The sequence below is a fragment of the Phocoena phocoena genome, chromosome 5 (assembly GCF_963924675.1).
Source record: "Phocoena phocoena chromosome 5, mPhoPho1.1, whole genome shotgun sequence".
NCBI classification, from domain to species: Eukaryota; Metazoa; Chordata; class Mammalia; order Artiodactyla; family Phocoenidae; genus Phocoena; species Phocoena phocoena.
In genome coordinates this window covers 120,339,349-120,354,502 of record NC_089223.1, presented here as the reverse complement: position 1 = coordinate 120,354,502, position 15,154 = coordinate 120,339,349, and the positions used below count along the sequence as shown (strand labels likewise).

Genomic DNA, 15,154 nt, shown 5'->3' with positions numbered 1-15,154 from the left:
AAAGTTTCTGATCTCATTTTATATCCATTATTAAAGATAACATTTCTAAAAAGATCAAAGCTTGAAAAGATGCGATAAATTTGAAAAAGATGCAGACATGCTAAATATACCTAATCCTCCTGATCCAGGTGTAAGGCCAGAAACAGCAGTCTTTTGTTTCCCTGCTCCATATGGATGAAATACATAAAGTGAAAAGTCAGACATGCATGCAGTGAAGCTCAACCCAGATGAACTGCTGCTGGAACTGGTCAGATCTGACTGACTACTACTATGTCGACTTCTGCCAAGAGGGCTGCCTAATCCTGACAAACCTACAGGGAACACAAGAACACCAAAATATTTATAAGCCACAGAAAATTTAAAAAACTGTCACTAATATAGTCTCAAGAAACAAACATGACTTGAAAATAAAGTGAAAATAGTCAAACATTAACCGATCAATAGAGTTAAATCCTTGAAATTAAAATGAGGACTTAGATGTATTTTCCAGTTAATTCATAAACTAAGGCTGAATATTCTGCTCATCTTTGAAATAATTATTTATACATATGACTGGCCAACTCCATGGTTTCCTGTTTCTTTTCTCCTTTGTTCTACAGGAAGCAGGCTGTGGAAGAGGTACCAAACAGCTGGGTTTTAAGCAATGGAGGAGAAGAATGAACTGTAAAAAACCCAAACCATATAGCTGGAGTCCACATTTCCCAGAAACAGTGGAAACGGAGTAAGGTACACAAATAGAGAAAGTTAAGGATCTCCTTCTCTTAGGCAGCTACGTGCCCTCACTGGCAACATCTACCATGGGTGGAGAGACTAATTCCAAATATGCTTTAAACATAAAAAAATATGAGACTGTCTGAATGGAGCTTTATATGATTCGCCAGTGATTCTAAAATACGTATCTCCAGACCAGACTTCTTTTGGATTCATATATTGGATTCATATATTGCATACTTGACATCCCACTAGAATGGATCACAGACATGTGATCACCGACATGGTAAGACAAAGCTTACCATGTCCAAAACTGAACTGATCTTTTCCCCTAATCTGCTTTTCTTCCAGTATTTCCCATCTCTTTAAGTAACACTTCCTGGGAGCTATCTGTCACCCTTCCCACTTCTAACTTCCGATCATGCAACTTATCACCATAGCATTTCTATGTCTAACAACATATACCAAGGATGTCCATTTTCCTCCATCTTACTATTGCTATTCTAGCCTAAACAGTGATCAATTCTGGGCTGCTGAAATGGCCAACTTCTCTCCCTGCTTCCTTCCACTCTTGTTCTCCTCCAAGCAACTGCCACACTGCAGCTGGACTAGTGTTCTAGAAGTGTGAATGATGATCACGTCCACTTCCCTGCTTAACCTCTCAGGTGGCTCCCCGGAATGATATGGCTCTTTCCTATCTATATAAATCTTGCTCATGCCAGTATACCCTTTGTTCGCCACGCTCCACTTATACTAGTTGTATTCTTTATATTTTTCAGTGTTGTCAAACTCTTTCCTACTTCATGAATTCTTGTATTCTGTACCTGGAGTGTTTATTCCCCCAACTCTCTGCTTGGCTAACTCATATTTAACCTACTTCATGTTTCCACTTAAAACATGTTTGTTTGCTTATTATCTGTTTCTCCAAATTCAATTTAAGTTCCATATTAGCAGGCACTATGTCTGTTAGCTAAGTTCACTACAGTATATCCAACCCCTAGTACTGACCCAGAACTCAGTAAAGTTCAATAAATATCCTTTAAAAGAATGGATATTGTCATAACCTACATTTCTTATACATTTATTCTCATCATCATTCCTTCTTTCATGCTTTATGATGATAGAATAAGGGGTGCTGTTTCATTCTTTAATTTTCTAAAATAAATGTGGACATTAAAAATAGCTGCTCATTTTATTTTCCTCTCATTATATATTTCTAGCATAGTACATATACACTGCTATAATAATTTGTGTTAATAATTCGTGATATTTTGTCATTAAGAAAAAAGTGAATATCCCAACAGAGAAATGGGCATGGGCATATTTATCCCCCTCTGTCAAACAGCCAATAAAGTAACAATATAGATTAAAATAATAAAATCCCGTTTTAGTCAATCATATTAACAATGATTGAAAATAAATTTAAAGCAAAGTGTTGGGAAGAGTACAGTGAACTTGGCGTTCAGATACGTTGTGGTGAAGATGCAGAAATCTTTATAGTCTTACTAGAGAGTAAAATATATCAAACACCTTAAAATGTTTGCACTCTCTGACTTAGGAATTCCACTTTTAAGAACTAATCCTATGGATGTTTAAAAATATTTATATACAGAGATACTCATCTCAATATTATTCACAAAATAAAAACCAAAGAGCCCAGGGAGTTTCAAATATATGATCAAAATGATGTTATATCATACAGTCATTAAAGTTATTTTAGAGATAAGTACTTAATAATTTGGGAAAACCTATATTTAAAATTTCTGAAAGTTACATAGCAGAAGAGACCATATTTCAGTCTTTCCTGGGAAAAAGATATCTTCACAAAAATGCTAGAGAGTAGGTAGGAACTGATAAAGGGATATTATTATTTTCATTTTTGATACTTTTCTGTTTTCTTTATGTTCTGTAATAAACAATGAGTTAATTTTATAATCAAAAAATATGTTTTCAAAAACCAGCACTACCGCTCCAACATGTTGTTGACTACAATACAATTCCAGCAGCAATATTTAGGAGCTAAGTGTAAGAAAGACAGTGGGCTATGGCATTAGCAAAAATCTTATTTGTAAAATATCGACTTTTTGTTGTGAAAATTTTCAGAGATTTACACAGCAAAGCAAATGTTTTGCTTTAGCCATTTCTCCACATTGCGGAATATCCCCTGGGGGCAGAATCACCCCCCCCCACTGCTTGAAAACACTGAACATTAGTTCTCTCATCAATTTTCATTCATTCTAGTCTCTCTTATAAAAAATGGCCAAGAAAATCTTTATTTTTTGCATTTGTGATCTCTAAATGATTTTTAGGGCAGAAATGACACAGTAATACAGTGAAGTGTGACTATCTCATCAGGAAATCATCCGTTCTGCTTTAAAAACTAAACCATTCATGAAACAAACATTTGAGGTAGGTAACAAAATTTACCATTAAAAAGTCTTTTTATACACACACACAATGTGATATACTTTTAATTCAGTGTGATAAGAAATCCTTGCAAGATAATACTACATCTCTTATTTACCATTTGCAACACTGATTACTTGTAATATAAAAATATAGCATAAAATCGAACACTCAGAAGTACTTGAACACATTATCATTCATACCTCATAGTGCATGTAATGCGTACGTGAAACCAACAAAATGCTATCCCACTGCCATTTCTTTGTAATAAAATACACTCAAAACTTTGATCTACTATAGATTTTTTTCTACAAGTACTCTAATTCTCAAATATTCTCCTTTTCCAAATTTATTTATTTGGTAATATATATTACTGTTAAAATAACATTTGGCTTTATGCCAATTGAATAAAAGAATGTTTCCACACCTGGTATTCCAGTTTTGCTTGCAGAGGTCTTTGTTCCACTCTGAGGAGCATTACCTCCAGGGGATAAAGTCTCTGCAGGATACGTAGCCCCTAAAGTCTCCAGCTCTCCTCGGTTTGAAGAAAACACCAAGTCCAGGGATGGCAGCTTTAGCATGCATTCTACTCTTGACACCGGTAAACAGCTAAACTTGATCTGTGAGGGCTAAAAAGTGCAGAAAGCCAAAAAAAAAGTTTCTAGGAGCTAGATGATTAAAAATTTTCCCACTGGACTCCAAAAATTACATTCAGTTTCCATTTCAGTCTACATATACCAAATTTATTATTTGACACTTAAAAGAATTTTGTCTTACTTAAAAGAATTTTGTCTTTAGTGTGTCCTACCTTTTTCAAACAAACACACGATACATTAACCAAAGTATGTTAACAAAATGGTATCATTTAAAAAAATCTAAATATTTGAGGAACTATCTCTAAGCAGTAAATATGCAGACATTTAGATAATTCAGAACATTAAAGATGTTTACGTTCATATTGTTCATAATCAAGTATTTTAAAGGAAATGATTTCCTTTTATACTAAAATTTTAAAAGGCTATTGCATTAATAACTGAAGTTTTACAAGCTCTCAAAGCCCTCACTCATTACATGTTTTCATCAGATCTTCAAAAAAGCTTGTGCAAAAACTCCAGAAGATCAGACTGAAGTTCTTTTGGCCAAATTGCTATTGTAGAAATTAATCTGAACAGATGATCATTAGTGTTTCTTTTTTCTTTTTTTTCTTTTTTTGCGGTATGTGGGCCTCTTACTGTTGTGGCCTCTCCCATTGCGGAGCACAGGCTCCGGACGCGCAGGCTCAGCGGCCATGGCTCACGGGCCCAGCCGCTCCGCGGCATGCGGGATCTTCCCGGACCGGGGCACGAACCCACATCCCCCGCATCGGCAGGCAGACTCTCAACCACTGCGCCACCAGGGAGCCCCAACAGCGTTATTTTTTAATTAAGGTAGGTACACTGTTTTTTTAGATATAATACTATTGCACACTTAATAAACTACCGTACAGTGTAAACATAACTTTTATATGCACTGAGGAATCAAAAACTTCATGTAACTTGCTTCACTGCAATATTTGCTTTATTGCAGTGGTGGTTTGGAACTGAACCCACAATATCTCTCAGGTATGCCTATACTCCTAAGGCCTACAGATAGGACTGAATTTTAGAATAAAATACTAAATATATATTATATAACTCTTAGAAAAATCTAACAAAGGTACTATTGTGACTTCGTATCTCAATTTCACTTTATATCTGCCCCCAAATGACCATAATGACAAGAAATAATAGGTGCCATCATAAAAAATGGCATAGAGTGCTGAAAAAGTTTTAACTTACATATTTTTACATTTGCCACAAAAATATGAGATCTCAATTTTGAAAACTCAAAGATATGAACCTCCTCAGCAGACAAGTAAATACACACATAAAGTTGTACAAATACTTCCCAAAGGTTCACACAACCTCTAAGCCATCATAGACATACTCAAGGTCCATGAAGCTTAAGAAAACGTTAAAGGGTAGTAATATTGTAAATGTTCCAATAAACTTAAGAAAAATTTTTTTTCTTTAAAACAGAAAGGAATAAATGAAGTATATCACCTGAACTCGTACATAAACCACAACATCTACAGGGAAGGAAGAGTAAGCAGATGTTGAAGATGATACTAGTGATGTTGTTGATTCTTCCATAGGATCTGGTATTTCAAAATGTCCCATATCTTCATCTTGTGAGCTGATAGCTGTTAAAATATTTAGTTTTAAGTGCACTCTTAGGGCAAGGGCAAACTATTTATTAAAAGATCTTTTTCTCTTATGCTAGTACTGAGATCAGGGGTATGAACACAGAGAAAACACTGGCGCTGTAGCCCATCATTCTATACATCTTTCCCTATTCAAACCTCTTACTCATTCCTCCAAACTCTGATTCCCTGCTGCTATACCAAACAACGAACAAAGAAAAAAGTAATTATGCCTTTGCCCTCAAGGAGTTTCCAGTCCAAGAGACACGCTAACCTAGGACCTAAAAATGTTAATTTTGTCACTAGCTGTGGCCGTGGAAGAATCGTAAAACCCCACCAGGACTAGATGGTCTCTCAAGTTCTTCTTCAGTTCTATAATTCCTTTACATTTATCACTGAATCTATAATAGCATTAAGAAATCCTTCTGAGTAATAGGACCCCAAAGTACATGTGATGGGCAAATAAGTATATAAAGAGGACACTCACTTGTATAGTTCCTTTCAACTGGTGTAATTGGGATAGTTTCCAGAGCCTTTTCCAGAAAGTCTAATAGGCAGGGACTAATAACCATTTCTTCTGGCAATGACTGAAGTGCTACCCAGGCATATAACTTGGCTGTTTTTACTCCTCCACTTCCTTTTCCTTTGGCTAGAACATTTAAGGGTGTGAAGTGAATTTAACAGTTTCCATAAAACATACAATAATTTTGTGAGAAATGAGAATTATATGACAGTTTAATCACAGGAAGCACCTTTTATTTAAAACCATACAAGAATGCAATAAAAATAGGTTGAAAGAAATCATAAATTATTGTTAGAATACAAAGATAATAAATGATGTACATAAAAGTACAACAGTTATTCCTATTTGCTCTAGGTAACAAATTTTGGTTCAATTTTTCAAGGTTATACTTTGCTAACTCTCTCATTAGTATTATTTTAGCATTTAATCTCTCATTTAGTATTATTTTATCCACTTGAGGAGTAAGATGTAGACAACTTTGACTAATGATATTCTGTGGCAAGTTGAGGAAAAACATCATTGTTTTTAGGTTTTCCTGTGTCCTTGCTGTTCTTACCTTGTATGCATTTATAATGCCTCCTTACATGGGCTGCATCTCTCTTTCCTTCTACCTGACTAAATATTTCCACATCAGTAGAATGATTATAATAGCTAACTAATATTTAGCTAACTTTGGCTTAGGTTTCCAACTCCAGCATGTATTAGCTTGTAAAAGTAGGAAAGAAATGCAACTTCTGTGAGCTTTAAATTTCATATATAAAATGGGGACAATATTGATAATATCTGCCTTGCACTTAATGGACATACATGTGTCTTGTCAATTTACAAGTGATCTAGGGACTTCCCCAGTGGTCCACTGGTAAAGAATCTGCCTTCCAACGTAGGGGATATGGCTTCAATCCCTGGTCAGGGAACTAAGATCCCACATGCTGTGGGGGAACTAAGCCCACACACTGCAACTACTGAGCCCGTGTGCCGCAACTACAGAGCACATGCACTCTGGAGCCCACGCGCCACAACTAGAGACAAGCCCATGCCTTGCAACGAAAGATCCCGTGTGCCACAACTAAGACCCAAGGCAGAGAGCAGAAGCAAGAAGAACTACAATCCTGCAGCCTGTGGAACAAAAACCACATTCACAGAAAGACAGACAAGATGAAAAGGCAGAGGGCTATGTACCAGATGAAGGAACAAGACAAAACCCCAGAAAAACAACTAAATGAAGTGGAGACAGGCAACCTTCCAGAAAAAGAATTCAGAATAATGATGGTGAAGATGATCCAGGACCTCAGAAAAAGAATGGAGGCAAAGATCGAGAAGATGCAAGAGATGTTTAAAAAAGACCTAGAAGAATTAAAGAACAAACAAACAGAGATGAACAATACAACAACTGAAATGAAAACTACACTAGAAGGAATCAATAGCAGAATAACTGAGGCAGAAGAACAGATAAGTGACCTGGAAGACAGAATGGTGGCATTCACTGCGGCAGAACAGAATAAAGAAAAAAGAATGAAAAGAAATGAAGACAGCCTAAGAGACCACTGGGACAACATTAAACCCAACACCATTCACATTACAGGGGTCCCAGAAGGAGAAGAGAGAGAGAAAGGACCCGAGAAAATATGTGAAGAGATTATGGTCGAAAACTTCCCTAACATGGGAAGGAAATAGTCACGCAAGTCCAGGAAGCGCAGAGAGTCCATACAGGATAAACCCAAGGAGAAACACGTCGAGACACATAGTAATCAAATTGGCAAAAATTAAAGACAAAGAAAAATTATTAAAAGCAGCAAGGGAAAAACAACAAATAACATACAAGGGAACTCCCATAAGGTTAACAGCTGATTTCTCAGCAGAAGCTCTACAAGCCAGAAGGGAGTAGCATGATATGCTTAAAGTGATTAAACGGAAAAACCTAAAACCAAGATTACTCTACCCGGCAAGGATCTCATTCAGATTCCATGGAGAAATCAAAAGCTTTACAGACAAGCAAAAGCTAAGAGAATTCAGCACCACCAAACTAGCTCTACAACAAATGCTAAATGAACTTCTCTAAGTGGGAAACAAAAGAGAAGGACGGACCTACAAAAACAAACCCAAAACAATTAAAAAATGGTAATAGGAACATACATATCAATAATTACCCTAAACCTGAATGGATAAAATGCTCCAACCAAAAGACACAGGCTTGCTGAATGGATACAAAAACAAGACCCATAAATATGCTGTCTACAAGAGACCCACTTCAGACCTAGGGACACATTCAGACGGAAAGTGAGGGGATGGAAAAACATATTCCATGCAAATGGAAATCAAAAGAAAGCTGGAGCAGCAATACTCATATCGGATAAAATAGACTTTAAAATAAAGAATGTTACAAGAGACAAGGAAGGACACTACATAATGATCAGGGTATCAATCCAAGAAGAAGATATAACAATTATTTATGCACCCAACATAGGAGCACCTCAATACATAAGGCAACTGATAACAGCTATAAAAGAGGAAATCGACAGTAACACAATAATAGTGGGGACTTTAACACCTCACTTACACCAATGGACAGATCATCCAAACAGAAAATTAATAAGGAAACCCAAGCTTTAAATGACATGATAGACCAGATAGATTTAATTGATATTTATAGGACATTCCATCCAAAAACAGCAGATTACACTTTCTTCTCAAATGTGCATGGAACATTCTCCAAGATAGATCACATCTTGGGTCACAAATCAAGCCTCAGTAAATTTAAGAAAATTAAAATCATATCAAGCATCTTTTCTGGCCACAATGCTATGAGAGTAGAAATGAATTACAGGGAAAAAAAATGTAAAAAACACAAACACATGGAGGCTAAACAATATGTTACTAAATAACCAAGAGATCACTGAAGAAATCAAAGAGGAAATCAAAAAATACCTAGAGATAAATGACAATGAAAACACAATGATCCAAAACCTATGGGATGCAGCAAAAGCAGTTCTAAGAGGGAAGTTTATAGGAATACAAGCCTACCTCAAGAAACAAGAAAAATCTCAAACAGTCTAACCTTACACCTAAAGGAACTAGAGAAAGAAGAACAAACAAAACCCAAACTTAGCAGAAGGAAAGAAATCATAAAGATCAGAGCAGAAATAAATGAAATAGAAACAATGAAAACAATAGCAAAGATCAATAAAACTGAAAGCTGTTTATTTGAGAAGATAAAATTGATAAACCATTAGCAACATTCATCAAGAAAAAGAGGGAGAGGACTCAAATCAATAAAATTAGAAATGAAAAAGAAGTTACAACAGACACTGCAACAGACACAAAGCATCCTAAGAGACTACTACCAGCAACTCTATGCCAATAAAATGGACAACCTGGAAGAAATGGACAAATTCTTAGAAAGGTATAACCTTCCAAGACTGAACCAGGAAGAAACAGAAAATATGAACAGACCGATCACAAGTAATGAAATTGAAACTGTGATTAAAAGTCTTCCAACAAACAAAAGTCCAGGACCAGATGGCTTCACAGGTGAATTCTATCAAACATTTAGAGAAGAGCTAACACCCATCCTTCTCAAAGTCTTCCAAAAAATTGCAGAGGAAGCAACACTCGCAAACTCATTGTATGAGGCCACCATCACCCTGATACCAAAACCAGCCAAAATAAAGAAGACCCAACACAGCCAAACATAAATTAAAAAATATATAAAAGTGATCTAAAAATGTTAGTCATTATTTCACGATTACTGGCTACTTTAAAAGATTTATCAAGTTCCATCTCTCAAATAAAGATTTTTCAAATAATTCTTGTCCAGTCCAATATTCCCTTTTTTGGATATTCTATTTTATATATATAAGGTATTATTCACATGGTATAGTAGCCAGATTCCAAGATAACTTCCAATAGTCCTTTCCTCCTGGTATTCACGCCCTTGTGTAGTTCCCTCCCACACTGTATGATCAATTAGATATTGTGGAAGTGATGTTACATGACTTCTGAGACGAAGCCATAAAAGATATTGCAGCTTCAGCCATGTTCTCTTTTGAGTCACTCCTTTTGAGGGAATGTCAGCTGCCATGTCCTGAGAACACTCAGGGACCCCGGTGGAGAGACCCATGTGGGGAGAAACTAAAGCACCAGCTTGCCAGCCATATGAATGGGATACAATGGAAGCAGACTTCCAGACCCAGTCAGGCATTTGGATGACTGCAGCCCTAGCCAACATCCTGACTGTAGCTTCATAAAAGACTGTGAAGTTAGATTCACCCTGCCAAACTGCTCCTGAATTTCTGATCCACAGAAGGTGTGTTTGAGATTTTCAGCCACTAAATTTGGGATAATTTGTTATGCAATAATAGATAATTAATAAATGTGGTTAAGTCCAGTGTACTCTGTCTTAAATGTATAACTTTGATGTTTCCATCTAGATCATAAGCTCCCAGATTTGAACTATATTAAGACTTTTCTAAATATATATAGATCTAAAAAATTAAGTAAACTTTAAGTATATAAGTTTATTTTAACAACTGATATTCTAAGGTAATATCAGTTTGAGAACTAGGCAAAAGTAGTTGGCCAACACTTCCACATGTGAACTTTGTACAGTTGTTACTGATAAGTCTAAGTCCTTTCTTCTTAAACGTGAATTTGAAAGAAAGTCTCAAAAGAGCAAGTAGGTGATGACTAAAACTTAATTTATGAAAAAAATTAAAAAAGTATATTTTCCGTAAATACCTGAGGGAATAGGCGGGGGCTGGGGGGGAAGTAAGGTGTGAGTCTTGCTCTGGGCAGTGCAAGGTAAAGGAGGAGGAGATGATGTCGCGCTATCTTTCACACCGTACAGCTTGGACTCTTTAGACAGTGTTCTTGGCAAGGAAGATCCTCTGGAGGCATTAGGTGATTCGGTCTTTAGAGTCTTGGAATTATAATGCAACTGTATTGAAACAAATAAACTTTCAAAATTAAAATTATGCAGATGAGGGAAACCAAGAAATGTACAAAAATGTAGCAGAAAGAACACTGGTTCAGGAGCCAGAAGATTTTACGAGTTAGCTTTGTGATCCCGGCAAGTTCCTGATTAGTTTTATCTCATTTTTAAAGTTAAAAAGCGTCATTCCAGATAATATTTTAAGTTCTTTCTAGCTTAACATCCTAGCTTAATAATTCTAGAATCTAAAAGAGTTGCAATAGGCAAGGTTTAGCAAATACATTGTGAATATCAATGTTTAAAAAAGAAAATTAACTTCTTCTGTCAAAATTTCGTGGAAAAAGGGGCAACCTGCAGTTTAGAAGGTCTCATGTTCAGAATATGGCTATATTAGAGAAAAACTTCAGAAGGCCTCATTTTAATATAATTGGTAAAGGAAGAATATATATGATAGAAAATAAACATGGCTACTAATAATCTAATCCCTAATCCTAGACATTTAGGTTTTTACCTTTACATCAACTCCAGGAATGTAAAATACTGTTGTTTCTAAGTCACTAGGCTTTGTTTGTAGAGATGATGGCACTTTCTTGCCAGTCATTAAATGCGTGGTGGAAGCATAATTAGTTTGAAACTTCTTCTTTTTTGAAGGAGAATCTTGATCTAAACTCCTGGAACTTCTGTCATAACTCCTATAAATAGAAATATGTTTTATCTTTTTGAAAGACATTTATTTCCTTTTATTTTGTTTAAAAGCAAACTTATTTATATAGTAAGTGAAATGTAATCCTTCATTAATAAGGTTGAAAAAGTGAAGCTCATCAGCGTCTCTAGTGAAACCGGTTAATCCTTGCATGGATGAGGTTTATGTTGTATGTTCCACAACTACACAAGGCAGTTATTCTTTCCCGAGATCACAACTGTTTCACATGAACACATAAGGTTGAACCAAATGAAACCGCCCTTTACATAGGTAAATATAGCTGAGTACCAGCAATTTAGTTTGGTTTACTGCGGTTCAACCAAAAATAAATTAACAGTCGTTCTTTTTATCACCACTATTACATTTGTAAGAATTTAACTGTTTAGAGTGCCTTTTTATCTTCTCATTTTATAAAAGGCTTCATTAGACAAAGAGACATTTAAAAATCTTTTATTATAGAAAATTTCGAACATACAGAAAGTAAATGGAACAGCAGAATGAACTCCCATGGGTCCATCTCCCAGCTTCAGCATTTGTCAGCATTCTGCCTACTTGTTTTATCTACATTTCCACCCACTCCTTACTCATTCACTCAATTATTAATATTACTGTTTTCCTATAATTCTTTTTTAGATTAGGAAGGAAAAGCAAAACAAATTCAAAGAACAAAATAATCTAACCCTACGCCTGTTTATACCACTATTTCTTCAATGATGGAAACAAATGGTAAAGCTGCAGTTATAGCCTGAACAACATTCCAGTTTACTGAGGTCTCTTTGTGCAACTGTTTCCCAATCTTTCTTATTTCTTTATGTCATCAAACTTTCAATAACAAGATATCTTTAAGTATTGTACTGTTCTTTGAAACAGAAATGTGCACAATGATGACAGAGACTGAGAAATTCATGCTTATTTAAAGAATTCCAAGGATATAACTATTTTAATTAACAAATTTGCTAGAATCTAAATCAGACGTCCATTTCTAATCACCAGAAAATATTATACACTTGTTTAAAGAAAACAGTATGTTATACAAATAAGCACTCAAACATGCTAATTATAATAAAATATACTCTTTAAGTCTGCATTTTGGGATGTGGTGGGAAATGTTTGTTACGATTAATGATATATAAATAGTAGTTCTAACAAATGAAGTTACTTGTACACCTTTCTGACCAATATCTTACCTTCTCAAGCTTATATCATCATGTTCTTGTAGAAGGGTGGTTGGGTGGAGCACACATTTTCCACTATCAATTTCAACTCGTATATCAAGTTCAAAGTCAATATTTCTCTCTGTAGCTGTGCCACTAAGACTTCTGTTGGCCGGGGCTGTTGGCCAGCGTTCTGTAAATAGCTGATGAACAGCAGCAAAGCCTGTTGCTTTTTTGCGAGATGTATGTCTAGAGAAAGAACAACTGGTGATTACATTGTAGTAAACTGGGAAGAGTTTTCAACAAACTATTTTCCAACATGTTATGTGAGCAGTAGTCTGTAAATAAATTTCACTATTTTATAAATTCACACAAATTACCCAACTGGCTCCTACTAATTGAAGTTTTTCTTAAGTTTAATGGAGTCACATTTTATTCAACAACTATGTACTGAGTAACTGTCATGTGTCAGGCAATGTTCTCAGTGCTCAGGACATAGGCACAAGCACTGATATTAAGGAGTCTGAATATCAGCGTATGACCTACATTCTACAACTTGGAGGAGATTTCATTTTTGCAAATTGTAAAATTTAAAATGCTACTTTCTAGATTTTATTAAGAGACATAAAGACAGGGAAAGAAAAAAATAATGCCATATGGAGCTAAATTATATTAGTAAACCATGGATATGTCTCCTAGTCTCACTCTGGGTAGGCACGTTAAGTTTTTTTTTTTTCTGTAAAAATTAACAGTTATATAATGCTTTAAGCTCAGTTCTAGATTCTAAAATACTGCCTAAGGATCTTAAAGCTACTCACGAGGGTTTCCTGTAAATATAGAACCTTTCCCTCTCATGGTCTTCATCCTTTTCATCCTTCTCGGAATCTTCACTGGTAGAAGACAAACTGTCATCCCGTCGGCCCTCCTCAGGTTGGAAAGAAATGCCTGGTGAAAGGCCTCCTGGAGTTTTGGGAGAACTGAACACGGAATGTGATCCTTCACTATTTGAGGAGTAATGGGATGGACCTTCAATGGTTACTGACAAAAGGTCCAGTTCTGTCTCCTCTGGAAACTGAATGTAAAGAGAAAAAATATGAATCAGGTTCACATTATAAACCTCTTTTCCCTTAAAAAAAAAAGAAAAAGAAAAAATATACATTTAAGCGTCTAAAATTTCTCTCAAAATTGAATTTCCTCACTCTGAACTGAAAGATCAGCTTTACAAACACATGAAATGGTACACCAAAGAAGGAAGCAGAAGTTCAAACCACAGAAAGTCATACCACTGACTCACTAAAAATTAGAGTGAAATTTTACTTTCTATAAGCATATATCATCATGTTAATTAGTACATCATGGGTTAATCATGCTGTGGAGACAAAAGAAACAATGTGATTAACTTTAAATTAGAAGGGCAAGAGAGCAATTAATGATGGAAGAGGATGCAAGTGTCAGTACAGAATGTACTCCGTGCTTCCAGAATACTTTCTGTGGATACATCTTTTTAAAATGGGCCCCTACTGAGCTGAAGAAAGATGTGTAAATAGTTATATAATTAAATAGCAATCAATCAAACTTAAGAATTCTGTATTTTAAGGCAAATACTTTGTATAATAAATACAATGTCACTCACTGAGGATTGTATCAGGAGACCACTGCATTTAAGTAGGTCAAAAAAAACCCAAAAAACAAACTTCTATGACCTTATTTTGATTCCCAGTTTTGAGATTTGCTCACATATCCTTTGAGGGAATGTGATAAGCCTTTGTAAAGTGTAATGTGCAAGGTACATTGATATTACTACAAGATACATAGTGAAATCCTATAATCAAAATTTCAAACATTTGCAGAATCTAGATTTTCTTCACTTTTTAAAAAATAACGTATCATTTAGTAAGTAAGTCAGATTTTATCAGAAAATCTTCAACTTTTAAAGCTGTGGTAAGAGTTTATGTAGATAAATAGCCCTTTGTTTATATTTATTTTCTATTTAACCATGCCTTAATGATCTGTTCTGTAATTCATGATTTTTATACACTATTTTTTATAAACAGAATATACTGCTATTTAAAAATTGGACTTGAATCATTCAAATATTAATGCCTTTAAGAATAACTCAGTCATTTCACAGTATATACATATATCAAATAATTATGTTGTATACTTGAAAATAATGTTATATGTCAATTATCTCGATTTTAAAAATACAGGAAAAAAAGTCAATTAGTAGAATCCATTCAATTCACTGTAAAGGACAGTATTTCCAAATTCATTTTTAGAAAAAAGGACATGTCTGTCAAGCTCACTCTATTACAACCTAATAGTTCTAAAACAAAATTCGGCTTGACTAAATTCAGTGTAACTACGGGATATATATTGAGACTATCTTAAAAGAGTGGGCGATGGGAAACAAATGTGGAATAAGTTCCAATTTTTAAATGTAACTTGACAGAAAATTTCTAGACAATGATTTATATACCTACTATACAGATACAATTTTAAAATTAAA

General features: G+C 35.0%; 1 protein-coding gene across 2 annotated transcripts in view; it reads right to left on the bottom strand.

The window, feature by feature from the left end:
* BLTP1 (bridge-like lipid transfer protein family member 1) overlaps positions 1-15,154 on the bottom strand; it is a 193,618-nt gene that overhangs the window by 18,440 nt on the left and 160,024 nt on the right. For both annotated transcript variants that reach the window (XM_065877169.1, XM_065877170.1), the window contains 8 exons: positions 13,464-13,717; positions 12,679-12,894; positions 11,300-11,480; positions 10,596-10,794; positions 5,826-5,987; positions 5,199-5,338; positions 3,545-3,746; positions 111-311 (listed from right to left, as the gene is read on the bottom strand). In XM_065877169.1, coding sequence (XP_065733241.1) covers positions 111-311; positions 3,545-3,746; positions 5,199-5,338; positions 5,826-5,987; positions 10,596-10,794; positions 11,300-11,480; positions 12,679-12,894; positions 13,464-13,717 — 1,555 coding nt within the window. The remainder of the gene's footprint in view (positions 1-110; positions 312-3,544; positions 3,747-5,198; positions 5,339-5,825; positions 5,988-10,595; positions 10,795-11,299; positions 11,481-12,678; positions 12,895-13,463; positions 13,718-15,154) is intronic.